A 27,907-nucleotide genomic window follows, 5' to 3' on the forward strand; every position below is an offset into this window, starting at 1 on the left:
ATGATGCTAAGGCATGTACCAACACAACCTGTTTACATCTTCAAATTTCTTTTGAGGCTCAGACCCAAAGCACTCCAGAGCGGTTTTAGGCAACCTTGAAAATTTCCAATGATAACATGGTAACGGGGGCTTGAGTTGCCGTGCCTCTCCGCGCATGTGAATGTCCTGGCCGAACTGGAGGAAGGTGCCACTTTGGCAAGAAAGCTCCATAGATTGGTAAGGCATCGCAATGTGGACAGTCCACATTTGGAAGCAGCGATTCCGGCCAGCAAGGTCCTTGGATTCCATATAAGCCAGCTAGGTCGGATCGATACATTAATGTAGCTCTATCGACTTCCCCGAATAGACCAGGCTGTTACCCTCCATATAATAACAAACATTAGGTAGACTCATCGCCTGATATCTTTGATCCCAGGTGCAGAGTATGTTTCAAGCTGACGGCGGCCCTTGCGAAGAAGATATTCGACAGCTGCAAAATCACGCTTGTCGATGGCCAGATTCCTGTCAAACTCGGCTCTCGCAAAGTCACGAAAGTGTTGCCGAGTGGTCTTGAATCGCCGTTGCTGTTAGTAACCAAACCCAAAAATACAGACAACCCTCAGTAGACGTTTGTGAATGTGTAAGCCAGATCCACCCTTTTTTTTTCGAAAAAAAGAAAAAAGAAAAAGAAAAAAAGGGGACTTTTTGGGTAGAAACTGGCTACAAACAAATCTTACCTCGGGCTTCTTTCGAATCTCACGGAGTGTACTCCGGTATAGCGACAAGACTTCCTTCTGCAACCCTGAAAGCCTCATTGTGTCGACTAATATTCTGCAGTCCGGTGAGCTCTGTTGGGAAAATAAAAGAAACAAAGAGTAATGAATTATCAACTCATTTCATTCGAGTTATTTCTTTTCAAAGATGAAAACTATGACACCGCCAATCCATTAATCATCGGTCTCAACATTGACTTTGAACCGAGGTGACGTCCAGCTTTTAATCCGGCTGACGCCACAGTATATCCACAGTAAATAAGGTGGCTTGTGTGGCTTCTTTTAAGATTTCTCTAGGTCGATCACTTGCGCCAAATGACATGCGCTCTTAAAACAGAATCGTAACATCTTTGTTTAATTGAATTTTTATACACAAGTCTGCAACGTCAAAGCTGAAGAGTAGAGTATCGTTTGGGGCTAAAATTCTTCCCCTGCCGGTTTGCCAACGTCAAAGCCCAAATCGTGCTCTTCAGACCACAGCCATGTGATCTGGCGTCCGTGCTGCTTGAATCTTCTTTCTTTCTTTTTGAAAAAACCCCCCTAACCCCCAAAATGAGCCCTGTTCAAAGGTAGAGCCCCCTTGGAAAAAGAACAAAAATCAAACGCCTGCTGCAAATATCCAGTCAGGGGAAACACTGCCCCATCGCCGCAGGAGACCTGCGCCGCCGCGAAACCGCGTTCGTGAAAAGTAATAGAGGTGAACCAGGTCTCCACAAAACTCTCCCCCGACCTTCCCGACAGGCTCAATAGCGTGATGCGTCGTTTTTATTTCTTTTAGTATACCTTCTTCTTCTCGTCGATACTGAACTGGCCAGGGCCGCTGTTGACGAGCAGAAGCAGACCACCAACGATCGAGAGGATCTGGAAGAAGTCGTACTTGGCAAAGTCCTTGTGGGGGTGGTGCTCGTGAAGCTGGGTAAAGGTAATGACATGTTAGCAAATGAAATGATTGCAAGAGTAACTCGGCTGAGGCCGCTTTGGAATCCCAACTCACAGTCCAGAAGTTGTTGACAAAGAGGTTGAAGATACTCAAGATAACGACCAGGAGAGTGGCGCTGAACTTGGCCTTGAATCCAACAACAACCATGACGCAAGCAATCAGGCCGATGATGGAGACCATGACCCTCCAGATGCTCCACTCGCCAGCGAACACGAAGCCGATGAAGAGGAAGATGAGCAGAACACGGCCGGCAAGCTGGAAGTACATCTTGCGGTCCTTCTCCTCGAGCTGCGGCAGTCCGGCAAAGTTGACGGTCTTGCGCACCCAGGAATCCGACAGGACCATGATCAGGCCACCCATGACCGACAGGTTGCGCAGGAAGAAGTTGAGATCGAAAATGAGACCGTAGCCGAGGGCCTGGGTGACAACCACGGCGATGAGACCACCGACGGCATATTCTGAAAATCTCCTGGTGATGACCATTCCCGAGCAGATGGTCATGGCGATAACGTTGATGACGAGGAAGAGCTGAGGGAAGCCCCTGGGGACTGTAAGTGCGTCGAGAGCATGTTAGCTTGTGTCACGCGATTCTTGAGCCCACAATCGATCCTCTATGGGTCTATGGGAAGAGAAATAGGGAGCATTCATACAGCCACGGTAGTCACGAAGGTAGTAGACTTGGTCATTCCATTGCGTCATTATCCGCAGGGCGTCCTCAAGGAAGGTAACCACGATAAGAAAGCGGCCGATGGCTGGAAGGTATCTGCAGTTTCGCCCCAACATGTTAGCGGCCAGGTAAACGAGTGCCTGCAACCTGCAACCATCATCAGGCGTCGGTGGCACGACCAAAGAAAACATACGGCTTGACGGGCTCCGAGATCGAGTCCAACATGTCCTCGATCTTGCTCGTTTGCTCCCTGATGGCATCCAGGGCGCTGCCTTGGCTGTCAGGCTGTGATGATGGGCCTCCGAAAGGGTTGGGGGCATTCGGTATGCCGTAGCCCGAAGGTCCTCGTTGCGCCATTATTGCTAGCTCTGGCGGGAGTTTGTGCAAGCGGGTTGTTGTAGAGATCCGGAGGTTTGTTATGGCTTGTCCTTTGTTGCCGGCCAAGCGCACAAAAAAATTACAAGGTGGTCGAGCGCTTCTGGTGTGACGCGGATTCGAGCCGTACCCTTCGCTAGTGTGCGTGGGCAAACTTATGGGGAATACAACGGCAAGGCTATCTGTGGGCCGAGTTCCTGTTGTAATCGAAAAAGACGGTCGAGTCTGATCAGTAAATGTGAGAAAAAAATAAACCTCAACGTGGTGTTGTTTTGTCTGTAGAAATGAACAAAAATAAAGTAGAGCAATGGGAATAGAGAATGATAAAAGACTAAAACGACTTCTTGAGAAAGAGCTAGATTGGGGATAGAGGCTTTTTTTTACAATAGAGGGGAGCTCCTTAACCTTCACGGGGGCTAGAAGCTTAGATAAAACAACTGTGTCCTTTTTCCCAAGCTTCGACAGGTGGAGTGTGGATAAGCGCGACGACCAGTGGATACCGGGGGTTCTGACAAGAGCCCGGCAGTGTCCGTGGGTTGCTGTGGCTGAATAGGCAGGTAGGATACCTGAATTAGCCCAAAGTCTCACTTAATACACTGTACCCCGCGAAAGGTGAGGTGTGGTACCTTGCAGGCAACTGGGAAGTACGCTGGAGCTGAACTAAGAAAAAAAAAAGAATTGTCGATGAAGTGGGCTGAAGAAAGAAAGAAAAAATGGACACGAAAATTCAGGACAAGGCTCGAAAATATTACTATACTTAGTGTTCGGACAATAGAGGATGCCTAGCAACACAAATGAAAAAAATCTAAAGTGATCTGGATGCTGTTTATACGATTAATGCAAACGAGTTATTTTGGTCTTGAAGAGTATATTTATACGACTGGTTTATAGGCAGGCCCCTTGTGGATCTCGAGTGAAGTACTGCATTCATCTGACGATCTGTTCTCAGTGACGACATTTCTTCTGAGTTGCAATTTTTGCCGTTAGTCTTAGTTATGCGTACTAATAGCTCGGAAAGCCCGTGCCGATTCAATTTCTTGTGCAGGCGATTCCCACTCGAGTATGGTTGACATCTATCTGCTCATCGGGCGCATGCATTGGGCTAAGGTAATCACAAGACAGAAGATCAATTCGGATCTTTGATGGTTTCCATTACCATACGGTGTCAAGTCAGTCCTTTTGTCAAATTGTGAAAAATAAAAAATTTCATTACCCGTACTTCGTAATTACCTATAGTGGCAGTATTACTGAAAAATGGAGAATGACCCGAGGCAACAAAAGCAGACCCGGGCGTCCCGACGGGCGCAGCCCCCAAAACGACAAGAGCCCCGCCGAATTCCCGAAATAGCCAACCTATCATAAGCCACAGATTCGTGAGGCAGTGTCTTTTTTGTGGAATGAAAACGAGCCTCAACAAACTCCAGATCTAAAGATGCATCTAAGGTTGGGTGTGAAAGTTAATCATTTGCTGCCTGCATTTCTCGGCGTCAAACAACACAAGACAAATGCATCTTGTGTAAGCAGCCCTGCCACGAAGGGAGAAAAAAATAAAGAAAAAAAACCCCCAGCACCGCCATCAAGGATCAGTTCTTACATACACCTCTCTTAACGGGACATGTGGCTGTTGGCATTTATCATGACGCCGCCCAAATGCCCGAACTGAGTAAGCCAGCCGAGCTGCAACGTTGCCGACAGGCCGATCGACGCCGTTCTTTGTTGGCGGCTACGGGCCGGGCCCAATTCAACGTCGTCTAATCTATGATCAGAGGACACTGTAGGGTTGATCTTTTTTTTTTTTTTTTTTTTTTTTTTTTTTTTTTTTTTTTTTTTTGCAGATGCCTAACTGCCCTAGAAGCTGACCAGGACATCAGGCCACACTTTCCAGGCAGTTCTTCATGTTTGTGCGTGGCAGATGGGTTCGTGGTCTGATCAGAAACACATCAGACAGTTACATGCGTAGAAAAGCATGGTGTAAGCAATATGCGAGCCGCAGAAATCCGATCTTGCTTCCAAGGCGCTGATTGTCAGCTGTGAAGCACTGGCGACTGCACCATGTACTAACTGCAGGCTGATGCACATGAGCGTTACTCGATTGTTGATTTTTTTCCAAGCGCTCTGGATCCTCTCTAAAACCCTAGAAATTATTCATTGCACAGACAGGAGGCTTAATCCATCCATTTTTAATTTGTCCGACTCATTTCTGCGACAACCACAGTCGTGGCCAGAGTTGATACTGATTCATGATGGGTATAGTCAAGCAAAGTCAACAAAATAAAGTAGAATAAAATGAGCAACTCGGTATGAATAAGCTCAAATACAGCTAGCTTGTCACAATTTTTTTTTTAGCCCTTCTTGACTTTTGCCTTGGTGTTGTACCATGATTTCGGTATCAAATCCGCATCAACCAAAAGCTTCCATGTACACCAAAGGTAGCAGAGCGCGAATCCTACTGCACCCAGCCCGACATTGGCAACAACCCACAGGTCGGGCATATTAATGGGAGGCACAAAGAAGCGATCAACCACATGCCACACAGCCATTGCAAGGTAGAAAGTTCCATGAACCAAGAACAGTACCCATTGACCAGCCGTTGCCGGCCCTTCGTCGTCAAAGTAGGCGCTCGTCGATGTCGGCGGGAGGCCGAGAAGGTATGCCCAGAGCAGAGTAAGGACGACGTATGGTACCCTCAGGTCAACCCTTTGAAGCAATGGGAACATTGTCCAGGCGCCCAGGATGTTCGCGAAGCCAACCCATGCCCTTACTTCCCTGGTCAGCCCATTGCTTCCAGCCAGCATTATAGTCATTGGCATCAATGGAAGCAGCACGCTCTTCTCATGCACCTGATAACTAAAGAGGAAAAACCCCCAAGCAGTCGCTGCGAAAGCCGAAGGCAGCAGTGCCTTGCGTGGTCGTAGGAATAGAACCAAGTTGGGAGGAACGATTGCTGCAAGTGTGGCTCCCAGGGCGGCCTGCTGTAGAAGCGCAGCCGGATATTTGCGCAATTTAAAGACGACGTTGATTGCACACCAAAAGTTGGCAACCTTGTCCTCGAAGAGCCCGCGAGCGAAGGGGAAGACCCTGTGGATGAGCTGGACCATCTGTTCGACAACTGGGTAGTACACCGCGTCTGTGTCCAAGTACTCAGAGAGGAACGAGAATATAGGTAGAGGTGGAGGCGGGCCGTCGAGATCTGGTCGTGAGTCAATACCGCGTTGGGCATCGTAGAGGGCTCCGATTATCAGAGGCAAGACCAGGACTGCGAAAGAGATCGCGGTAACAGCCGCGATGGCAAGCAGTCTAGGCAGATTTAGCTTCGGGAAGACGCAGGCGCCCAAGAGGTAAGCAAAGACACTAAATGCGTAGTAGAGCGCCATCTGCTTGAAGCCTAGTGCGGCCACAAAAAAAACCGAGGCCCAGAGAAGCCTGCCAGCCAACATGCTTGACATGCTTGCCAGGACGAAGCCTAGCATAACCGTATTGTACTGGAAGTGAACATGGTCGATGAGGATAAGTCCAGGCTGCATAAGGATAGCCACCAGGGCCACTGAGCTGGACCACCTATCTACGCCACCGAGTCTGCCAAAGCGTCGCACGAAAACCACAGTCGCTGGCACGTAGATGAGGTATTCGGACACAAGGACGGTGGCTCTCATGAAAATTTTGAGGATCGGGTCGTCCGAGCCACGGGAGCTGAACAGAGCAAACCAAGCCGGGTTGATGAGAGAGCCAATCTTGCCCAAAAGCCAACTGTGGTAAGCCGTGAGGGGCGGGTAATCAAGTCCCCACCACTGAAGGTCGTGAAAGTACCACTGCGAGATGGGAAGTTGGGTGGTCACTTCCATCCAATGTCTCTGCGCCTCGTAGTCTCCGAACAATGGCGGTTTGTGGAATCCTATATGTAGTTTGGTCCAGTTAGTCTAGCTTGAGTAAGGCACACAAAATAGACTTATGCAGTCCAAGCGAAGATCTGAGAGACACGGAATATCCTGCCACAAACATACCCGAGTAACCCCACAAGCCAGCAGCCCATCTGAAGACACCAACGATGACCAAAGTGAGGGCGAGCGTCTCCCATTGTGTGGCGGACCCGCGGGCGGGCCATAGGAAAGCTGCAAGGGGAAAGGTCGGAACACGGACGAGAGCTTCATTTTTGCGAACCGCGAGCACCGTCTGCTCTTGGTCGTTGTCGATGATCTTTTTGGGCTTGCGCGCCCGCGGTTTGCGAGGTGATGGAGAAGCTTGCCCGGCCATTGCGTTTGAGTTGTTGGAACGCGTCAATCTGATCAGGGATTGTCGACAAATCCACAACCAGCAATACGACTTTCGCCTGTTGCTGTGTCTTTTCTCGTCGTCCAGCTCGAGTCGCAAGATCAAACTAAACGACGTGCTGTCGTAACCAGGGGACCCGGCGGAGAAAGAGCCAGCTTCACGAATTGAAGCTACCGGTGGGGCACAACCGACATCGGACAGGGGTGCAACGGCAGCAAAACCCCTGTGATGTCACGCCAGCCGTGGCACATTTCATTCCGTCAGACCAGTTGCTTTAGTGGATTCTATCAATTGAAGGTATGACAACAAGGCGACCATTTGAGGTTCGATGCGGCTACAAAGCGAACATACGCAAAGCATCTAGCTCATGTAAACTTGCATTGGCAAGGCACCTTAGATAAGTCTGTGGCCCTTAACAAACTCGCCGTTCTTTCTACATGGGCCCTGCAGCAAACAAGTCTGCCAGCTAGCAAAACCATCAATCGAGCTCTACTGCGGCACCAGCTCAATTCTTTCCAGTGTCGTCTGGGATTACGGTACTGTCTGTTTGCACTTTGAAGCTCCGTGACGTTGCCAAGTTTCTCCACGTCGCACTACAGTGCAGCTCCAGATGAGCCAAGTAGCTCTCAGAAACTGTGAACTTTTGTTACGGCCCATCCCAGTGTCAAATTGAGTTTTTCCTTGGAACCAATCCGTCATCGTTCGCATTTACATGGGACGAAAACATTCCTACTACATACACTTACACTTACTTACCAGCGGTAACAACCCCCACATTTCGTTCATGTCGTACCACAAAGGTACATTACCTTACCTAGGTGCCTAGGTAGACATATCAGTTTCTTTCACCCTATTCACACACACAATGCCTTACCCCTTCGTCCTGCCAACAACCTCTGCCTTCTCCTTCTCCACCAGCTTCAGCTGCGAGAGCCATCCGTCATTACCCCTCAACGCGAGCACGTACCGCGGGGTCGTGCGCGATACTCTCAAGAAGCACAAGCGCCTGCCGCCCTCATCGCAGTCCTCGAGCCTCTCTCTCGTCGTCGCAAGCATCAACGACTACCTGCGCTACCTGCTTGCCGTCGACGCCGGAATCGCCCATCGCTCACCGCATGGTGGCCATGGCGAGCAGATCGATGTGGTTTTGCGTTCCGCCCCGGCCATCGAGTGGCGCCCGTTCCTCTCCGACTCGGCCGTCCCAGGAAAGGAGCCACCGCGGGTTAGGATACAGTCGCTCGAGCATGAGCTTTTCTTCACCTTGAGTACCCTGGCCAGCGCGCTGTCGCTCCAAGCCAGGGCTGCCCTGCAGCCGCTGTACGTAGTGTCTGTGGCCGTGCCGAGCCCTGAGCAGCGCCTTGCCGCCATCACCGGCGCCACCAAGCTATTACTGGATGCGGCCTCCATCTACGACTACCTAAGCGCCCGCTCCACCTCGCTGTCGGGACCAGCCCCATGTGCCGACATCAGCCCCACCACCGTCTCGGCCCAACGCGCCCTCGCCCTCGCCGAGGCAACACTGCTTGCCGTCTTCAAGGATGACCCGTACCCTACCGTTGTCGCGCAGGATCGCAACAACCTGGACAAGGACTGGATGTTTAAGGCGCCGGAGATACCAAAGGTGCGCGCCCACTTGTTTGCAAGACTCTGCTTGGCCGCGTCGGAACACGCCGCGCAGGCCTCCTCGCTCTGCCAGGCGCAGTCCTCCGGCGGGGGATCAGGCGGCGGTAGCGGGAGCGGCAAGATAGCAGGGTTGGTGCGAAACGCCACGGCACGGGGCCTCGATGGTGACTTTGTCAGGTACATTGAGAACCTGAGGCGGACGGCCCGGGCGAAAGCCTGCCGTTTCTTTGCCATCGATGCCGAGCTGGGCGGCCAGACGGGCAACGCGATCGGTTGGCTGCGCGCCGGCCTGCAGGAGCTCGGGGTTGAACAGCGAGAGGCGACAAAGAAGAGCGGAGGGCTCAGCCTTAGCCGGTTCAGCAAGGAATGGAGCGAGAAGAGGGAGGACCGCAAGGCGGAGAAGGGTGCTAGCTGGGGTGCAGATGCTGGAAAGATGGAAGAGGTGCGCGTGATCGAAATGCTGGATGTCAAGTGGTCCAAGCAAAATGATACCGTGAGTGTGCTCGTTCACTTACAGACTATGCGCTTCTTTGCGCATGGAGCGATTCAGGGAACTAACTGGTGGAATCCTTACAGATGAACATACAAGCCATCCCGGCACCAGCAACATTGTTGGCACAGATGCCTTCCGGCAGGGACATGCACACAGTCAAGCCATACGAACCGCCAGCCCTTGATCCTATTGTCTTGGAGTCCATGCGTGCACCGCCAGAAGGATCCGACGATTTTGAGAATGCGTCAGACTCTGAAGATGAGGGTAAAGATAATAGCAGTCGTGGTCTCGTTGGCGCGTTCCCAGGGACAAGAAACGAGTACGGAAGGACGAATAGCAGTAACTCATACTACTAGCACAGTCAAAACGAAAGCAAGATTTCATCACGTGGGCAAGGAACAGTAAACAACACACTCGAAGTGACCTCGTTCAGTATGTTTCCATGATCTAGCTCGCGGATGATCCCTCCTGCCTCTCAAGAAATGACAAGATGTTCAATGGATATCCTCGCAACCTCGAGAATCCGTTCGCAGTTGTGCTTTTCTCCGGGGGGTGTAGGTTGGTGTCCGTGCAACTGGGATTGTATCATTTTCCCGGATGCGCAAAGATCACTGGTGCAATGTTTCATGTTAGCAATGAACATGGTTATATCGCTCTTAAAGGTTAAAAAAAAATGGAGGAGTTGACCACGGAACCCATTTCTAACGAATCCCATTCAGGAGCCACAAGGACAGTCACTTACTCAATCATTGCGTGTCGCATCCTCTGCCTCTCTAACAGGTAGTCAACGATATCCCTCAACCCGACCTGGCGCCGGGCCAAGGTCTTGATCGAGTTATCGCCGGTCTGGCCTGCAAACTTGTAACCGTACACGTCGACCCTGAGCAGGGCGCGGACGGTGGTCCTCCACATGATGGGCGCCAGCGTCTGCCTCTCGAGTGCGGCGACGTTGCTGCAGGCATCGGTGCCGAGCCTACCCCAGAGCCCTCCGTACTGCTGGAGCGAAAAGGGAATCTCGCGACCCTGAACCGTCGCCCTTGCCACCTCAGCGTCAACCATGGCCAGGATCCGGTGGTATGCGTTGGCGATGGACGGGAGGAGAGCACCCAGTATCAACATGTTCTGATACGCCTGGACAGAGGCGCGGAAGGTCGGGCTGGCGAGGGCGGGTGGGCTGCAGGACGGGCACTCGGTCACCCCGTATGCGGTCTTTGCTGCGCTGCGGGCACACGCCATCGCCGGCCCGACTTCTGCTGGCAGGTTTTGCAGGGAGTCCAGTGCCAGGTACAGCTTTGCCAGACAGCCGCAGGGTGGGCCGGGGTCTGTCGCAAAGTGGCTACCGCAAACCTCGGATGCTGCGTCGTGACTTGTGTCCGATGGAGCTGAATGTGTCGTATTTTCCAACGTTGGGTATGGCGCCGTTTCTGGGACTCTCAGAGTGTCATATGTTGAGAAAGAATCCGTGATGTGCCCGTTGCTTGACTGCAAGTTTTGTGATGCAGAACCCGACAGAAAGCTGTCTTCAAGAGACGGACCTGTCATGACCAACGTCGAATTGCTGCCACTGTCACTTGCAGTGGATAAACCTTCCCAGTAGCCTAAGGAGTTCAAGTCTGCCACATTCAGGCTAGGGTCCACTGGTATTTGCTGAGATGTCTGCTGCTCTGGAACAGCTTCTGGTATGTACGGCTCCATTAAGCTGAACAGATCAAACTCGTCACCAGCTGTAGCATCCATAAAAGAGAAATCTGCAGCTACTGCAGCGGCCACAGCATCTTCGCTATGGCTGCGTTCGGTTTCTTCCGAAATTTCGACATGCTGTCGTTTACGGGGTCGTCCCATTTGCTTCTGAGGAGAGTAGTGGCATTTTATACCCTCCTTCTTGCAGCGCGCGCAGCCTTCGGGCTCCTTGGTACATGCCAACTTGCGCGACCCTAGGAACAGAATAAGTTTCTCAACCAGGTTCAAGAGAAATGACGAGTGATGTGTGCTAGGGAAGACATACGACACTCATCGCAGGCTCGGTGCTTTGGCTGTGAACCCTGGTCGGATGTGGTTGTGGGCTTTGAAGCGGTGGCTGACTTGCTAGTAGGCGAGCTCATCTTTTCGGTTTGCGTTTATCGTATGATAACCGGCCTGTCAATCGGCCAGGGTACAATTCGTTCAAGTCACTCGACCTGATGTCAGAAATGAAAGTAAGTTGTCCCCTTTGAAATGAGATGGATTGTCTACCGCAGAAAAGAGTCTCGATGTTTGTTTTCTACTGAGACGAGAATGTCGGGAATGATGTGGCAAAGCAGTATCTTAATCAAAGGATAACGGTGAAGATAGTTCACAGAGGTTCAAGATGGAATGCCCCGGCGTAGAGCATCTAGGTCCAGTCTAGACCTAAAACTTTTAGACTTAGCACTGGAACTTATGATTACCAATGGGCGACTGTGGTAGTGCCAAGGAACATTAAAGACCACTAAACCAACAGTGCTGCCTGGAAGGGCAAAGGTACGGAGGGTACCGACGTGCCGACCAAGGTGAGCACCATAAGTAAACCGCCTCAATCCACCTCAAAAGGTGCATAAAGATTTGCAGGGAATGTAAGCACTAACGCACGGCTCCTAGGAAGAGACCCTGCTTGCCTGCCAGAGCAGGCACCTACAAGTTTCAGAGAGACACTAAACGAAACCAAATCAGCAACTTGCGAACAGTAAAACCGCGCCAAAAAAAAACTTAACGTCTGCCGCGGTTTGCTCGTTAGATTATGTGATTGGGGACGGGAACAATGAATCCAAAGTGCGGTTTTGGGGGCCAATAGGTCTACCGTAGTCTAGTGTCAGATGCGCTTGAAGTTTGGGGAGGTTTTGGTGTCGCGCGTGATGATGTCCACCTGGAAAGGATACCTTTGTGGGGTTGTCTTGAGTAGGTAAGTAGTCATCATGATCCAAGTGTCGGATATCTCGCGGTGTACATTTTTTTTTAACGCAGAGAGATAGAATGTATTGAAATAAGCCACAATAAAAGAGTAATCAAGCTATCGATATGCCTATGAGAAAATCCAAATAGGCCTCTTCCAGCTATCAGGTCTACATACAGTAGGTGCTCAGCTTGTCGGAGTACTTACTGTAGCTCGCCAGCTCCAGCTCACAGCTCGAATGGAGGAGAACATATATGATTGGATATTTGACGCTTGCATGTGGGGTTTATATCCAGAGCGGTGAGCGGGATTTCCCCGCCTTCTGCAAGTCGGCCCCATTTTATTTTTTTCTGCCACTGTTGAAAAAAAAAGTTCGGAGAGGAGCATCGACTTGATTTGATGCGCTGCGATTGGGTTCGCTGCTTGGTTCATGTAATCAACCGCAACAAAATACTTCGGTATCAACATCACAAAGATGGCCCCCACAGCACCAGCCAAGAAACGGAAGCAGTCGACCGAGGCTACGGAGCTATCGGATGATGAAATTATTGATGGGCTCCTCGACGGCGCGCTTTCTCAAAGCGAGGACGACAGCGATTTTGTAGCTTCAGGGGATGAGGAAGAAGACGAGGAAGATGAGGAGGATGAAGATGAAGACGACGAAGATGACGAAAAGCAAGACATTGAGGACTTGCAAGACCTCAGTCTCAACGACTTGAACGACGATGCGCTTAGCAAGGAACTGGCCAAAGATGGCGCAAATGGCGGGTCAGGAGATGGACCAGAGGCAGACGACGAGGATAGGCCAAACTACAGGGTTGTCGAGGATGCGAATGGCGGTATACGCTATGTATACGACGAGATTAACCCGGTCTACGACTCGGACGACTCGGACAAGGAGGAGGAGAACAGAATTGGCGACATCCCCCTCTCCTTCTACGAGGCGTACCCTCACGTTGGTTACACGATCGACGGCAAGAAGCTTATGCGGCCGGCAGAGAGGAGACAGGCTCTTGACTCTCTGCTAGACAGTATTGAGATACCCAAGGGCTGGACCGGCTTGACGGATCCGACCACCGGAAAGCCGCTCAACCTGAGCCAAGATGAGCTTGAGCTTCTGAAGCGTGTTCAAATGAACGAGATCCCTGAAGAGGGTTACGATCCTTACCCTGTAAGTTGCCAGACTCTTGCACTGCGTCGGCTTCCCCCCCCCCCCCAAAAAATGCCGAGGAGCCAGCTAACAGCTCGATTAGGACACCGTTGAGTATTTTACCGGTATCGAGGAGAAGATGCCCCTGAGTGCTGCCCCTGAACCAAAGCGAAGATTCATTCCCTCAAAACATGAAGCAAAGAGAGTGATGAAACTTGTCCGTGCCATCAGGGAGGGTCGCATTCAGCCGTACAAGTCGAAGGAGGAGCGTGAGAAGGAGGAAGAGGAAAAGGAAGAGAAATACTACGACGTATGGCAAGACGAGCAGCCACGCGACCCCCACGTTATGCACATCCCGGCACCGAAGCTCGCGCCGCCGGGTTACGATATGAGCTATAACCCACCACCGGAGTACCTTCCAACAAAGCAAGAGAGGGAGGAATGGGAGAAGATGGACCCCGAGGACAGGGAAAAGGAATATCTGCCGCAGAAGTACGATGCCTTGAGGAAGGTACCCGGATATGAAACTTTTGTCAAGGAGCGCTTTGAGCGTTGCTTGGACCTCTACCTTGCGCCCAGGGTACGCAAGAACAGGTTGAACATAGACCCGGCCTCATTATTACCCAAACTCCCCAGGCCCGAGGAACTCAAGCCGTTCCCTACCGTCTGTCAGGCAATCTTCAGGGGCCACGAAGGCCGTGTCAGATCGTCGGCAATTGACCCTACGGGACTGTGGCTTGCAACAGGAGGTGATGACGGCTACGTTAGGATATGGCTCATCAACCCAGCTCGTCAAGTGTGGGCCGTCAAACTCAGCAGCGACGAGGCGGTGAACGCCGTGCGATGGAGGCCGACAAAGGACACAATGATCCTCGCCGCGGCCGCAGGAGAGGAAATATTCCTGATGGTGCCGCCAGACATTGACCCGGAGGTTGAGCAGACCAGCCGTGCCGTCCTTGATGCCGGTTTCGGACATGCTGCGGGTGGTGCAAACAAGCAGACTGCTGACGGTAAGGCGCCGCCAGCGAAATGGGCACGACCCGGTGCAAGATTGGAGGACGAGGGTGTGCTCGTCAAGGTAACAGTGCGATCGCCCGTCAAGGTTATCAGCTGGCACAGGAGAGGCGACCACTTCTGCACCGTGTCTCCATCTGGGCAGCGCAGCTCGGTGGCCGTTCACACCCTTTCCAAACACCTGTCGCAAATCCCCTTCCGCAAGCTGTCGGGTCTCGCACAGGTGGCCCACTTCCACCCGTCGAGGCCGCTGTTCTTTGTCGCGACGCAGCGCACGATCCGATGCTACGACTTGCAACGGTTGGAGCTTGTCAAGGTGGTCCAGCCCGGTGCCAGGTGGATATCCTCATTCGATATACATCCCGGTGGCGACAATCTTATTGTCGGCTCTTACGACAGGCGTCTGCTGTGGCACGATTTGGACTTGTCTACTCGTCCTTACAAGACGATGCGTTTCCACCCGCAAGCCATCAGGGCCGTCAAATACCACCGCGGTGGGCTGCCACTGTTTGCAGATGCCAGTGACGACGGTTCGCTTCAGATCTTCCACGGCAAGGTTGTCAGCGACCTCATGGAGAATGCAACCATTGTGCCGCTCAAATCACTCAAGGGCCACCGGGTCGTCGATTCGCTTGGTGTCATGGATGTAGACTGGCACCCATCAGAACCTTGGTGTATCTCGGCGGGTGCTGACGGAACGTGCCGACTGTGGATGTAGGCAGATGTAATGACAGTTTGTGAATCGAACTCTCATTGCGCAATAATAAATTTTGTCAAAGCTCAGTTGATCGAGTGCGAGTTTGTGTGTTTATATGGATGACATGTTTTGTGGCGTTATAACAAAATTGACAATTTGTAGGGTGGAAAGACGCCATATGTATGGGGGGGGGGGGGGAATCAAGAGGAAATCAAAAGAGTGAGTGAGGTCTTTCTGCTTGAATTTGCATCATTTCCTACAACGGCAAGTATATTAAGTCTCACGGGTCAGACAAGTCGTCCCCTATATTACTCATGTCAACCCCTTTTTCACTAGTTCGTGTTCTTTTCGCCCCTACAGCATGGACCAAACACCATCCTTGAACTTTTCAAGCAGGCTCAGATCGAAGCTCTCCCCCATGGCCCGATAGCCCGCCGGGTTGAGATGAAGATAGTCGCCCGTGTCGTAGGCAGGGAGCAGCCTCGTCTGGTTGCCTGGATCCCTGACCAGGGCGTCAAAGTCGACGACGGCATCGAACCTCCCCGACGTCCTGATCCACTCGTTGACGGCCAGCCTCGTCACCTCGCGCGCCGGCTCGCCGTACGCCTGGCCCGGCCCGCTCATGGGCGTGATGGTGGCGCCGAACACGGCGACGCCCTTGGCGTGGCAGCGCGCAATCACCTGCTCGTACGCCGCGATCAGCCGCTCCCGCACCGTCTGCTGCGCCGCCGTGGTGGCCGCCGCCGTCCCGATGTCGTTGACGCCCTCGAAGATGACCGTGTACCGCAGCGCCGACGACGCGAGCACGTCCCGGTCGATTCGGGATAGGCCGTTGGGCCCCAGTCCGTCGTTTAGGATCCGGTTGCCGCCGGCTGCTTGGTTGATGACCGAGATTGGGGTCGACGAGGCCGCGAGGCGGTTCATGAGCACGTCGGCCCAGCTATTTTTTTGGGGGGGTTTTGTTTGGTGTTAGTGAACTGGGGCTACTGGTGGTGCAATGGCTTGTTTTGGCATAAAAGATGATATTGGGGGATTTCGTACCGGTCATTCTGATTGTGCGTCGAGCCTCGCCCGTCGGTGATACTATCCCCGACAATCACCAGAGCTCCAGGGCTGCCACTGCTGGCGGGGGCCCAACCTTCGACCCTCGAGATAAAGTACCAGTGGTCCGTCTTGTCGACCCCCTGGCCGGTAAAGTCCTTTGCCTCGACGACATTGCCCGGCGCGAACCACGACGTCGTCCTGGACCCCGGGTGTCCTGTGATGCTGTTTGTGGTCTGGCCCCGCTCGAGGTAGATGGAGACGGAGAGGACGTCTAGGGCGTTTAGGGGAAGCTCTATAGGGTCGCTGACGACCAGCGCGCCCACTGGCACCGTGAAGCCCGCCTGCCCACCCGAGAAGGTGACCTTGTGCAGGTCGCCCTCGATCCCCGCGATGCCGGCCGTGTTGTTCGGGGTCACGCCCACCGTCACGGCCGTGATGGGCAGGTCGGAGCCGCCAAAGGCGTTGCTGATCTGCAGGCGGATGACGGGGGCGCCGAGGGAGAGGCGGATGGTCTGGCGCAGGGTGGCGTTTCTGAAGACGACGCCGGTTTGGTTCTATGCGGGTTTCCGAGACTTCTTTTTAGCTGGATAGATCCCCCTTGGCAACGAAACTAAACGAAGGACAAGCGAAGCCCCCATGATATGTCTGTTTCTACGAAGTGTCCAGAGCGTGACTGTGACTTACCCACGGCGCATTGGGCAGATTTGCCGGCTCAACGAGCTGCGGCATGGATCCCCATACGTCTACCCATCGTCCGCTTCCGCACCTTGCCGCCGAGACAAAGGACAAGAAGGTGCACAGCAGCACGAATGCTCTAGTTGCTGCTGTCATGGTGTAGGCTCTATACTGGATGGAAAGGCAAAACCGGAGGCACAAGGCAATGACCGTCTGCGACTTGAGAGAGACCCCAACTGAGTAGTACCCCCCAGAAGCCATCATACCCCCCCGACTTATATACACCTGTGGGTAAAATACTACATCACCGCGTTTCGCCCAGGCGAGTAATTTACCATGATGCAGGTCCCTCTCCTCTTCCCCTCACTCATCTCCCCGTCGGTCTTTGACCGCAAGTGGTTCGGTTAGACGGATGGGGTGGGAAACAAATATGGCGGGCCGGAGTTGCATTTTTTTTTATTGACCCTTTGTTTCTTCTTCTCTTTCTGCGGTTAATCAAACTTGACTCGGCTACAAATTTGGTACCGCGATGGTAGGTTATGGAGTCTTTCTTTTGTTGTAGTATTTTGCATTTCAGCCTAAAGGCTCGGATCTTGGGTATTTTTTTGGAGAAAGACTGGGTATATAGTCGTGTTTGGTAGGTGGAATAATTGAAACTTTCCCCGAAACAAGAAAAGAAAAAGAAACAGGCTGGGATTATCCCTAACTGGAGTTTTTTTTTTTTTTGGAGAAGCATGCTCGCAAGGAAAATGGCAAATTGTTCCGCTTGGTCATTGATGTTTTGTTTGACTCAAATAAAAAATAAAAAAGATGCATGTTTTGAAAGAACTTGGCGATGCGTTGCATGACATTCCGAAATCCTCACCTTGTTTGAAACATAGTTTATGCTTACTCCGGTGATGATGATCAAGAAAATAGGTTCCACGGGCAGATATACCGTCAACTTCACGAATCGAATTCTACTCATGTGCATATACGGTAGAGTACTAGAATAGGAAAGCATAACCGAAAATACGCACCTCAGGTAGTTAAAAGCCCAGTTGCCTGCTTCAGCTCTTGAGTAGTTGATAAGACTGAAAACAAATGCACGACAGGTCAAGAAAGCAGCATCTTTGTTTACTTAGTCGGAAGGTAGTCATATACTGCTTTGGAAGCAAACAGTTGAAACAAACAAACCTCAACTTACAGACGAATGTTTGCAAGAAGAAATGGGTTGTTTACAAGGGTGTTGCAGGTATTAACAATGTATTGAATAAAAACAAAGGCTAGGTCATTACATAGAATCAAGAGTCTCCAGTCATGAAAGCGATATTCACGCCCACTCAGTTATATTCACATAGTGACTTGACATAACTAACCACAGGGAAACTCTCGCCTTTTCTCATCCCACTTCAAGGAGGATGCAGGGGCCCACGAGCAGTCAAAGGCGGCCTAGACATGGTCGACCTAGGAGTCCCTATGAGTGGCAGGCTTCTGGGTCCTCTTGAAGCAGTCGTTGATCCAGGCGCTACCCATGGGCATGGCGGCGCACTAATCGCCAACGTCCTTCTCGGCGAACCTCTTTTATACGTAAGCTCGTCGGCCTCGCCCTGAACCACCAGCAGCGGGGCTTTGAGAAACAACATGGCGCTGCGGGTCCAGATTTTGAACCTGAGGTTTCGATTGAAGTAGCTCTTTCCCCTGGTCAACATGGGCCGTCAAATTCAAGCAGAATGTTTTGCAATACTCGTCCGCTTCCTCTTCAACATAGTCCCAATCCGTGAGATATTTATCAGTTTTGCACTTCATATGACATTTATCATAGCCATTGCATGGTTCTTGTGATTCGTGTGATTTTTGTAATGACGATGATGGCGGCAATGATGGTAGTGGTGGCGATGGTAATGATTTGGGTCGTCCCCTCCAGATTCGATCCAACCGGCCGGCCATAACGCCATACGCGAAAATAATAGAAAGTAAGGTTTGCAACTGCATTTTGTTCTGTTTTTTTTCTGACAATAAAAAGAAGAGAAAAAAAAGGGCTACTTGTAATAGTATGACGAGGCGAATGTTGTGTGCTAGTCCGGTTCAAAAGAGACTGTCGCTAATATGCGTACTTGCTTGCAATAAACACTTTACACTCAGAGAAATCAACAATGGTATATTTAACTTACACTATTTAAATCTCATCAGTAGTCTAAGAATACTCTCGGTCGATCCGTTCATTGACTTGTGGTCTTTTTCCCTCGTCCTGTTATTTTTAGCCTTTTCTCCTTCCCATCATTACTAGGTACTTAATAAGCCCTGTAGCAGCGGTCAATACCACAGCAAATGGTAGGTAACTATTTCAAATTCGTTATAACTTTCAATTAACTTGCCATAAATAACCCTGGAATCTGTTGCAAATCCCAAGATCGTCAAACCGATGGAAAAGGGCCCAGCACTTCAAAATTGTCTTTCGAGGTATGGGCGGTTGATAACATTGTCACATTGGATATTTGAAAGAGTTGTTTCCTCTGTTTAGAGTATAAACAATGAAATGACACAAGCCGTTGCCTTTCGATCCAGGTCATGGATACCGGATCTGACTTGCTTACCCCTGCACAGTGTTGCATAGGCGGCCGGCGATGGCCGTCATGTACATGACTTGAGCTTCAATTTTGTGTGCCAAAAACCGCACATCTTGACTTATAATAGATACGAACAAAAGACAGAGAAAAACTGATAGTTGGTAAGCAGATTGAATCATTCCAATGCGCCACCATATCCATTCAACCGGCTCTTATTGTTGATATTACGTACCAAGTAATTATTTCATGTCAGAGATGATGTCGCTGTAACCTGGACACCAGTCTACTGAATCTGGTCGTTGTAACTGAATTACTGCGTACCGCATATACTTCATGGTTTTTAGGTAGTAAATATAATAGTTGTCCACTGACATTTTCCATCAGGTGTGCTGTCCGGTCCCCGCCAAGGAAACAGGACAAAGATGAGATGAACCACTTGAATATTACAATGTATAAGTACCTACTGTTATAGTAAAGCAGTAATCTGCAGTATGCGATCCCCAGATATTATGCCAAGCATAAACACTTCTCCATTCTCCGCATTCGTCATGGCATGCGGGTTCCTGCATTTCTTTGTACCGTAGTGGGCACAGCTAACCACACCAAGGGTGGTCAATATCCATACTGCAGCGCCAAGTTCAACCCAAATGGCTAACCCAAATCGTCATCGTTCGCGAAGGAAAAAATCCACACTATCCATGCCCTATAAAACTAATTTCACCTGCCTTGCACTTGAATGTCATATCGGTAATTACTATCACTGTCGGGTTTTGTGATATGTTGGTACCCGAAGCCCCCGAAACCTGTACGGGGAAAAGCCTATATGACAATTATAACAAGCCTGAATTCCTGTTGAAGGTTGAGACTATGAATCCGTCATGGGCTAGCTTGCAATGGGAAACCCCTCACTCCCGTTTAAGTACTGTCTCAATGATGTTGCCTTTGCAGTTACCGCTCTCTTCAGGGCAAATAAACCCTCCACATCAAAGACTGAGAATGCAATGAAAGACTAGAAAGCATGTTAGTGGGTAAGACCGTCAAGCTGGCACAAGTTCTATGTACATCAACTTGGTTTCTCCCCAAGAGCCCACCTACAAAGGCTGGGACGAGACATATCCCAGATGCCAGCACCCAGCGCCTAAGCCAGGTCATGCGTTAGCCCTGCCGTTACCTTCAGTATTTGGCACACCCAGATCCGCGTACTCGGCCTCGTTAGTCGCGTCGAGAACATCCTGTGCGTTTTGTATGACCAGCTCAACGTGGCAGCGCACCCTGAGCGCCGCCAACGCCGGCCATACGCTCTTCTCACCAACCCTGATCCAGTGCGCCAGCGACTGCTGCGTGGGGACCTCGAGGAGGCGTGCAAAGTCGGCCAGCTTGACGTCGGGCACGACGGTCAGACCTCTGCCGCTGGGAACGACGTCGTCGATCACAAGACGCCGTATGCGGCCCGGGATCAGCTTGAACCTGTCGAGCTGGCGCAGCCTGTGTCGGACCTCGAGGCCGGCGTACCATGCCATGTCGTTGAGGTACCAGCTGAAGCTGGACACGGGGCCGTGCATGTCGGGCCTGAGGAAGGGCAGCATGTACGCCCGTGCCTGGCTTACTATGTAATGGTTGACGTTGAATTGCGAGCCAATTTTACGGATTGGTGAGTTTTGCTCTGTATATTGCGCTTGGGAAAAGTGCCTAAAGGTTCTAGGGGGTCCCCATGCTTGAATCCTCCCATCATACCCCTTACGCAGTAGCTGCGTTGTACGACCGTAGAGCGAGGGCAAGTCTGCATTAGAGGCTGCCGCTGCTGTCCAGATGAGCTATTTGCAGGGGAATGTCAGCAGAATGCCAGTGACGATAAATGAGTATTTGCCTAAAAAACATCAGGCCTTGTCCACCTCCGCACTATTATACTTACCACATTGGGTGTACTGAGATAGTTGAGGACCGTAGGAACTCCCCCCTGGCCCGAAGAGACGACCGTAATGTTGAGAGCCCTGCCAGTACGCTCGAAAGCCTCTTGGAAGGTCATTTCACCCACGTTATCCCGCACGAGCTGCTCGAGAACGGTCAAGTCGAGAACGTATCCCTTTGTTATGAATCGGTGGACGCGCCGGAACAGGGTTGACCACCTAGAACCGGAGCTTGTCTTTCGGGCATGAGTCTCGAATGCGCTGAGATCAACCAGCTCGCCGGAAAACACCCTGGGGAGCTCCTCGTCGGTATGCGTAGCGACCAAAGCCGCAATGAGCGCTCCCGTGGCTGTGCCAGTAATGCAGCGGGGAAGGAGTCCCTCTTCGTGCAGCGCCTTGACGACGCCTAGATGGCACATGCCAAAAATGGAACCACCTTGGAGGATCAAGCAAGTGTTCCCAAAGGACCGTTGGAAGTCGGCTGCAGCCGTCTTCTTGTCGTGTAAAGTCCACAGACCTTGCACGCGCCGGGAGGTGATGGGGGTAACAGCAAGTTCCATGGGAGCTCCGTGGTGTCCTCCCGTGCCTCCCTGTGTTGAATCTTCCTCTTCGATCCCAGAACTTGAATCGGGCAGCAGAACCTTGTTGATAGAGATCCCGAATTGGACGACATATTGCTCTATTAGGTGCTTGGTGCCACCGAAGGCACGGTGATAAAGCTTTGTCGAGGTGATGTTGCCCATGTTGCGTGTCAAGGCTGATCTGATCAAGTTTGGAAGGGTGTGGTGCAAGGTGTGATCTCCCGTCGCCCTCTGCAACTCCCTGAGGTGGTCTAGGACCGCATCAAAGCCGTAGAGTTTTGATTTCACCTCATTCCGCCTATATTGCCGGCATGTTCGAGTCAATTAAGCCCGCCCTTTTAATTGTTTTGGAGGCATATTCACGTATTGTTTGTGTTTTGTTGCATCACCTTCAAGGGACCACGTGACATATCCATGAAGCAATAGTATCTCAGGAGGCAACAAGCTGTCAGTACGTACCATTTGTCGAAACCGTAGATGGCGTCAAGCTGGTCCGCAGCAATGTGCCATTCCCTGTAGCTTTGAGCATTTCGAAGATTTCTTCGCCAAGTTGCCTTTGGGGACTTGCTTTGGAACAATGAAAAGAATGTCTGGAGGGTGACGGTGTGCTCATAAATCAGTTTGTCTGATTGACAAGATCGATGCTGGGTAGAGTGAGAGCCGAGTCTGAAGGCTTACGTAAATCCACTGGGTGAAAAGGCCAATAATTCCTCCCAAGAAACCAAATACCGCCATGGTGCTGGGATTGGGAATCTTGTCTGGCGACGTAGCATATATTTATCGCCGGTAGTTGATATATTTCACTGAAGAAGTCGATCACTGAAAGTCGGCGAGTTTTTGGCGCACGAGCTCCTTTTCTTCCGATGGTTGCTGGTCCTTGTTCAACTTGGGACTTGAAGTCTCAGTCCTCGTTGGATGCATCCCCTTGAATTTCGAATTCGCAGGCCGACATTGTTAAGTAAAAACCCACCTCCCCAAGTGTTGTGTTGGGTTGGGTTGCTAACGTAAAATATTCAAATGCTTTCTTTGCATTAAGCCTTACGCGCCACTTTCAAGTCAAGCCTTGTATGCAGGTAGGTGCTACATACAGTGCCTAGCAAGCCTACCTAGGTACCTTACTTATGGCGTGTGCTAGGAGCTCGGGCTTCTCGTCAAGGTGCGTCTTCTTTTGGCATGTGATCTACTGGCTGTTATGGGTCAGCCATACATTCGTGGCGCACTTTGGTGCGCTGAAGCTCTGTCCAACTTGATTATCTTACTGTAGAAACGTGCATATTTGCATCATTATCCTAGACTGCATTGCAGGTTTACTGAATTGCGCATTCTGCTACTTCTCACAGAGTATGCATCTGTATTTTGTCCAGAACCAGAACCAGAATTAAATTGTTATTGCCATGCAGTTGCAGCACAATACAATGCGGCATGCGAGCTGAAAATTTCACTTTGTTCACTTCCGGCAAAGTCCATGTGATCCCCATTTTGAATTAAACGCGTTCGTATCAATACACTCCGATTTTGGCCCACAAAAGTGGTCAGTTTGGCTCGCAGTACTCAGCTCATCACTCATCCTCGTCGTCAACAATGAGCCTCCGTCCCCTGCGTCCACCCTGTTCTGCATGAGCAGCTGGCGCATCGTCCGCATCTCCCTCGGCATCATCGTCGGCAGAGACCTTCTTCTGCCTCTTCGCCTTTGGCGGTGACCTGTCCTCGTCCTCGTCAAGTAGATCCTCATCCTCGTCTTCCTCCTCACCCTCCGATATGTCCTCATCACTGGGCGCAATGAATCCATCGGCCATGTCGTAGTCATCCTGCCGGCGGGCGCCCTGCGGCAGGTCGTCGTCCGAATCATATTCAGGCCGCCTGCGCTTCTGCCGCGACTTGTCGCCTGCTCCCTTGCCACGCCTCCTCTCTCCGCTGCCGCTCTCCAGCCCGCCGACCGAAAGTCCACCGCTGCGACCGCCAAACCTGGATGAGCCGAAGCCCATCTCCAAGCGAGCCGCCGCGTTTTCTTTCTTGCGTCGCAAGCGCTCGCGTTCCTTCTCCGCCAGCTCGGCCTGCTTTCTTTGTAGCTCTGGGTCCTCTGTGGCCCGGAAAATGACGTCGTCCTGGGTGTGCCTGTGCTTCGTTGCCTCGTCCATCTTGGCCATGAGACGATCCACTGCTGCAGCCTCGAGAGCCTCGTTGGGCCGCACCTTTATCTCTTCCGTGATATGACCGACGGTCAAGAATGCCTCGGTCGACAAGTGTCCGGCGGCGGCATAGTAGTTCGCGTCGCGCTTCTCGTCGTAACCCTTGCCAGTTGGCGCGAGGGACTTGGCGTCCATGTCGTAGTGCTGATCACCGACGGCAACGGAGATTGAACCGTCGCTCCACCTATAGATGTTGGCATTGCTCTCTAATTTTCCCGTCTCGGGATTCTTGCGCCACCTGATGACGCTCGCAGGATACTTCTTCTTGTCTTCCGAAAGATCCCAAGCTGTCGGTTCGTACGAGTCCTCGTTATACTGCTCGGGCACAATTTTCATGAACTGGGGAACTTTAAGGATGCGCAACTGTTTTTCTGTCGTTAGTACCTATAGATGGATCGAGCAGCAGGCATGATTTGCAGCCCGGTAGTGAAAGCCCTCACATTTCCATCCTTGGGCTTGGGAATTCGATGGCGGAACATTCTAAGTCCCATGATGCGCTTCTCCTTGTACTGGGGCGCTCGTTGGCTGCTTTCGCCATATTCGCGCTCGCGTTGTTGGTCGTCATCGTCGTCGTCTTCGAGCTCATGATCACTAAGCGGGCGCTCGATATCGGACTCGTCGCCGCCATCTCCAAAAAGATCACCCTCATCACCGGCATCAGCGATGTCGACAATGTCGTCAGAGTCAGACATGTTGTCGGCGGGACGGAGGATTTGCTTGATACTACGCGGTTGGGATGATATTCTTCGCGTGTATTTTTTATTCAATCAAGTTTTCTGAGAGATAATATGTTTGGGCTGCACGTTGTGAATCAGTTGCAAAGCCAAAGGGATTGTTGTCGACAGGAAATCTTGTTGACGGCGAACAATTTTAGTAGGAAGAAGAACTAGCTATACAGATAGATGGTAAGGTACTGGAAGCTCCATTGGCTTGGCGAGTCGCGCCTAACTTTCATAACCACGAAAAATGCACCGATCGACGGGGGTACAGGGATTGGCGATTAGCCAGTGCTATTCAGTTCTAGTCTAGCACTGCACTTCTGGTTATGCAAAATCACGTGAGAACCTCCCTGAGGCAAAAGACGCGTGGGGCAAAGTACCCAGCGCGAATAAGGGGGTTAAAATGGGACGGATTGAACCATGTACAAGTACAAGTTGTGCTTTACGCCCATATGATCGGGTCTGAATGCCTCGCCAAAACCCAATTCCTTTTGACGCCAACCCAACATTGCACCTTCATCCATTCCAAAAGCTTCGAGCCAGCTCCATCCTTGCCCTTGCCTTCGGATATTGTTGGTCTTGTGTCGGAGTATTATCACATTGTCAATTTTTTTTAAACCAAATTTTTTTAGGCCTCCTTCCACAGAAACAAAAGAACGGAACAAATAAGGGACAAGGGCTCCACGGACCTGCAGCCTTGGTGAGCTAGACGACGACCCCGAGGAGGCGCCGCGTACAGCAAAAGTTACGGGCCTGCTGCTTGGGGTTCTGTCATCCTTGAACCTAACCACCCGTACGTCAAACGTGGGACCTCGCAAGCCTTCCAAGAGAGCCGCTGGGACCCTTGACCCTCCAGTCGAGTTTCACCGCCGCGGCTCACCCCCTCCGAGCGATATTCAGCTACTGCATTTAGCTACCAGCTCTTGACTCTGACACCAACGTTGATCTCATTCACTCGGCTTTTTCTTTACCTGATAATGTCAAACCTCTTTTCTGGAATGTGAGTTGTTATTCGTTTTGGTTCCTTTTTCTCTCTCTCGTCTGTTACTTTGTTTATTTTTGGTTTTGATTTTTGGTGCAGACTCTCTTGGTCGCACCAACTACATAACACTTCCCACTGTGTCTCCCACCGCCTTCAGCGTTATTTCGTAGCGGTCCAAAGAAGCCAGCCGTTCCCGTTCAACTCCGTTCAGGCCCGTTACTTGCCTCTTAGTGAGACGCATCACGGCCCTACGGGTTTAAGAAAAAAAAATTAAAAAAAAAAAAAAAAATTGATATAAACTACAAAAGTCTGAACTGGCTATATAGACTCTGGGTGAGACAAGCATTGAACTTTCCCCTTACCTCTCTTTTCTTTCTATCCTATCGCTTGCCAATCAAGTCTACATTTTCCTTTTACCATTCTGCCTACCTCTTAAGAACCTTGACAACCCCGCCAGCCAGCCAGTCAAGCCCAGCTTAGTTGCATATCATGGAGCCAGCCTTGAGCGCCTCACACCAAGGAAGGCTAGGATGCCGCCGGCTTGAGCTGTCAATTCTTTGAGACCATTTTAGCCTTTCTTCTTCAATCCTTTGCCCAAATACCATGCCGTATCTCACTCATCACCCGTTCCTGTCGCGCCCTTTCCGGTGCATCACGGGCGGGGTTTGGCAATCTTCACCAAATCTCTCATCCCTAGCCTTGGCTGTCTGCACTTTGCTTTGTCCCTTCAAACGCCACAAAAGGACACATGGCCATCGCCATTATATCTGTAGTCGTCTTTACCGCCACGTTCTAACTTGCGCCCCAGCAACGCCCGTTTCCGGGGTGGTACCAACAAGCCGGCCATTCAGACCAAGAGTCCTCCAAACCTAGGCTCCGGTCCTGCTTCCCCCACCACCCTGTCAGCCAGTCAGTCGTCAAGCAGCCTGGCCTCAAAGCTACCCCCTCTTCCAAACTCTCCTTCGCTGGCCCAGACCCTTGGTATGGACGAGAACAGCGGCATTATGGCGACCGGCGAAGATATCCTCAACTCTTACCACCTACCCCGCCCACTGCCCTTGTGGCTTAACCCCGGCTATGCACGACATATCGTCAAGGGAAACTTTATGACTTTAAGTGCACGACCGAAGACGGTTGAACAGGGCGAGTGGATTGCACATCAAGGTATGAACGAGCGAGTCTTTGTTTATGGCGGTGGCTACACTTTCACCTGTTCGATCTATCGATCGCGTCGGGCTAGTGGTGCGATAAGCTAACCAATTCTAATTTGTTGCCGCGATTTAAACTTAGTGGTTGAACACTATAGAAATCTCTGGAACTTTGTCAGGGTTGTTCACGAGAAGGAGGAAGACGGAACAACAATCTGCAATTCCACTACCTGTCCTCGGACATCTGCTGGGGCGTGAGTGTCTCTCTGAACTTTTTTTTCCTCTGATCACGTGGAACTTGTGAATAAGGATGAAAACGACATCACCACTGACACACCGCCTTGTGCGTCCAGCAACCACTCGTTCACATGGCTCAACTCTCGGAGAGAGCCTGTTGAGCTGCCCGCCCATGAGTACATGACTCTCATGCAGCGTTGGATCTCGGGCAAGATTGACGATACCAACATCTTCCCAACGGAGGCTTCAGGAGTTTCATTTGCACATAACCCTCAATACTGCCCGCCAGCACTGTCACAGCTGGCTGGACCCGGAGGCGAGGGTGGCGACTGGGTCGGCAAGCGCAGTGGGTTTCCCGAGAACTTTGTCGAGGTCTGCAAGACCATATTCCGCCAAATGTTCCGCGTCTATGCACACCTCTATTGGGCCCACTTTGTCGAGCCCTTTTACCATCTCAACCTTGAAAAGCAACTGAACAGTTGCTTCAGCCATTTCGTCCTCACCGCCACCGCCCTTGATATGCTCAAACCCCACGAGCTGGAGCCCATGCAACCGCTGATCGACCTCTGGGCGGCTAACGGGACATTCCCGCAGGGATCCAGAGCCTACGAATATGCCAACCTTCGCGCTGGCGAGAAGCTGATGCAATTGGGAGGCATGTCTACATCATGATTCCGATGATCTTGCTATGCTCACCACCAAGAATTATCCTGCTGCACGGGGGAGCATATGTGCTTTGCCACAAATGGGATTGTATGAGCGGTTGCAGCACTTTGCCGGCCTGCTTGGATTTGGATGAATTGCAGCCGAAGTTCTCATGAGGCTATGGCTAGGGAAAGAACACTAGTATTGGAATTCAAGCAATTGTCCCTCTGTTCTTGAAGCCAAGATTCAAAAGCCTCGATCTCGCCACATGCTTTATTTCCATACAAGCAGAGCTTGGGAGGCTAGGTGGCTGGGTATTTCTCAATACAAACTTGATTCAGGG

The 27,907-nt window shown here is 51.3% G+C and overlaps 12 protein-coding genes across 12 annotated transcripts; 5 read left to right on the forward strand and 7 right to left on the reverse strand.

The window, feature by feature from the left end:
* Positions 1–389: 389 nt before the first annotated feature.
* PgNI_06278 (uncharacterized protein) lies at positions 390–958 on the reverse strand (the record flags this gene model as incomplete). Its single annotated transcript, XM_031126303.1, has 2 exons — positions 717–958; positions 390–563 (listed from the first exon to the last, which is right to left on the reverse strand). Exons 1-2 carry the CDS (start codon positions 792–794, stop codon positions 390–392), a joined length of 252 nt encoding a protein of 83 aa, XP_030982860.1. The 5' UTR covers positions 795–958.
* Positions 959–1,078: 120 nt separating this feature from the next.
* Positions 1,079–3,866, reverse strand: PgNI_06279 (uncharacterized protein). Its single transcript, XM_031126304.1, has 5 exons — positions 3,361–3,866; positions 2,553–3,279; positions 2,343–2,455; positions 1,747–2,240; positions 1,079–1,664 (listed from the first exon to the last, which is right to left on the reverse strand). The coding sequence occupies exons 2-5, from the start codon at positions 2,714–2,716 to the stop codon at positions 1,527–1,529; spliced, it is 909 nt and encodes a 302-aa protein (XP_030982864.1). The 5' UTR covers positions 2,717–3,279; positions 3,361–3,866; the 3' UTR covers positions 1,079–1,526.
* Positions 3,867–4,211: 345 nt separating this feature from the next.
* PgNI_06280 (uncharacterized protein) lies at positions 4,212–5,080 on the forward strand. The gene is made up of 3 exons (XM_031126305.1): positions 4,212–4,508; positions 4,606–4,705; positions 4,771–5,080. Exons 2-3 carry the CDS (start codon positions 4,630–4,632, stop codon positions 5,007–5,009), a joined length of 315 nt encoding a protein of 104 aa, XP_030981986.1. The 5' UTR covers positions 4,212–4,508; positions 4,606–4,629; the 3' UTR covers positions 5,010–5,080.
* PgNI_06281 (uncharacterized protein) lies at positions 5,066–7,107 on the reverse strand. Its single transcript, XM_031126306.1, has 2 exons — positions 6,736–7,107; positions 5,066–6,626 (listed from the first exon to the last, which is right to left on the reverse strand). Exons 1-2 carry the CDS (start codon positions 6,983–6,985, stop codon positions 5,077–5,079), a joined length of 1,800 nt encoding a protein of 599 aa, XP_030981985.1. The 5' UTR covers positions 6,986–7,107; the 3' UTR covers positions 5,066–5,076.
* Positions 7,108–7,661: 554 nt separating this feature from the next.
* PgNI_06282 (uncharacterized protein) lies at positions 7,662–9,488 on the forward strand. Its single transcript, XM_031126307.1, has 2 exons — positions 7,662–9,119; positions 9,203–9,488. The coding sequence occupies exons 1-2, from the start codon at positions 7,869–7,871 to the stop codon at positions 9,473–9,475; spliced, it is 1,524 nt and encodes a 507-aa protein (XP_030981984.1). The 5' UTR covers positions 7,662–7,868; the 3' UTR covers positions 9,476–9,488.
* Positions 9,489–9,532: 44 nt separating this feature from the next.
* PgNI_06283 (uncharacterized protein) lies at positions 9,533–11,450 on the reverse strand. Its single transcript, XM_031126308.1, has 3 exons — positions 11,125–11,450; positions 9,862–11,053; positions 9,533–9,730 (listed from the first exon to the last, which is right to left on the reverse strand). The coding sequence occupies exons 1-3, from the start codon at positions 11,219–11,221 to the stop codon at positions 9,595–9,597; spliced, it is 1,425 nt and encodes a 474-aa protein (XP_030981983.1). The 5' UTR covers positions 11,222–11,450; the 3' UTR covers positions 9,533–9,594.
* Positions 11,451–12,441: 991 nt separating this feature from the next.
* Positions 12,442–14,968, forward strand: PgNI_06284 (uncharacterized protein). The gene is made up of 2 exons (XM_031126309.1): positions 12,442–13,198; positions 13,281–14,968. The coding sequence occupies exons 1-2, from the start codon at positions 12,503–12,505 to the stop codon at positions 14,907–14,909; spliced, it is 2,325 nt and encodes a 774-aa protein (XP_030981989.1). The 5' UTR covers positions 12,442–12,502; the 3' UTR covers positions 14,910–14,968.
* Positions 14,969–15,202: 234 nt separating this feature from the next.
* Positions 15,203–15,716, forward strand: PgNI_06285 (uncharacterized protein; the record flags this gene model as incomplete). The annotated part of the gene is made up of 2 exons (XM_031126310.1): positions 15,203–15,223; positions 15,249–15,716. 2 exons carry the CDS (start codon positions 15,203–15,205, stop codon positions 15,714–15,716), a joined length of 489 nt encoding a protein of 162 aa, XP_030981988.1.
* PgNI_06286 (uncharacterized protein) lies at positions 15,243–16,812 on the reverse strand (the record flags this gene model as incomplete). Its single annotated transcript, XM_031126311.1, has 3 exons — positions 16,617–16,812; positions 15,930–16,486; positions 15,243–15,828 (listed from the first exon to the last, which is right to left on the reverse strand). The coding sequence occupies exons 1-3, from the start codon at positions 16,761–16,763 to the stop codon at positions 15,243–15,245; spliced, it is 1,290 nt and encodes a 429-aa protein (XP_030981987.1). The 5' UTR covers positions 16,764–16,812.
* A 3,106-nt stretch (positions 16,813–19,918) lies between these two features.
* PgNI_06288 (uncharacterized protein) lies at positions 19,919–22,629 on the reverse strand. The gene is made up of 4 exons (XM_031126312.1): positions 22,323–22,629; positions 22,104–22,234; positions 21,069–21,942; positions 19,919–20,970 (listed from the first exon to the last, which is right to left on the reverse strand). Exons 1-4 carry the CDS (start codon positions 22,377–22,379, stop codon positions 20,305–20,307), a joined length of 1,728 nt encoding a protein of 575 aa, XP_030981991.1. The 5' UTR covers positions 22,380–22,629; the 3' UTR covers positions 19,919–20,304.
* A 460-nt stretch (positions 22,630–23,089) lies between these two features.
* Positions 23,090–24,723, reverse strand: PgNI_06289 (uncharacterized protein). The gene is made up of 2 exons (XM_031126313.1): positions 24,274–24,723; positions 23,090–24,196 (listed from the first exon to the last, which is right to left on the reverse strand). The coding sequence occupies exons 1-2, from the start codon at positions 24,523–24,525 to the stop codon at positions 23,204–23,206; spliced, it is 1,245 nt and encodes a 414-aa protein (XP_030981990.1). The 5' UTR covers positions 24,526–24,723; the 3' UTR covers positions 23,090–23,203.
* A 1,414-nt stretch (positions 24,724–26,137) lies between these two features.
* Positions 26,138–27,591, forward strand: PgNI_06290 (uncharacterized protein; the record flags this gene model as incomplete). The annotated part of the gene is made up of 4 exons (XM_031126314.1): positions 26,138–26,197; positions 26,308–26,698; positions 26,825–26,936; positions 27,036–27,591. 4 exons carry the CDS (start codon positions 26,138–26,140, stop codon positions 27,589–27,591), a joined length of 1,119 nt encoding a protein of 372 aa, XP_030982757.1.
* Between the last annotated feature and the right edge of the window lie 316 nt (positions 27,592–27,907).

Source organism: Pyricularia grisea, chromosome I (assembly GCF_004355905.1).
Source record: "Pyricularia grisea strain NI907 chromosome I, whole genome shotgun sequence".
NCBI classification, from domain to species: domain Eukaryota; kingdom Fungi; phylum Ascomycota; class Sordariomycetes; order Magnaporthales; family Pyriculariaceae; genus Pyricularia; species Pyricularia grisea.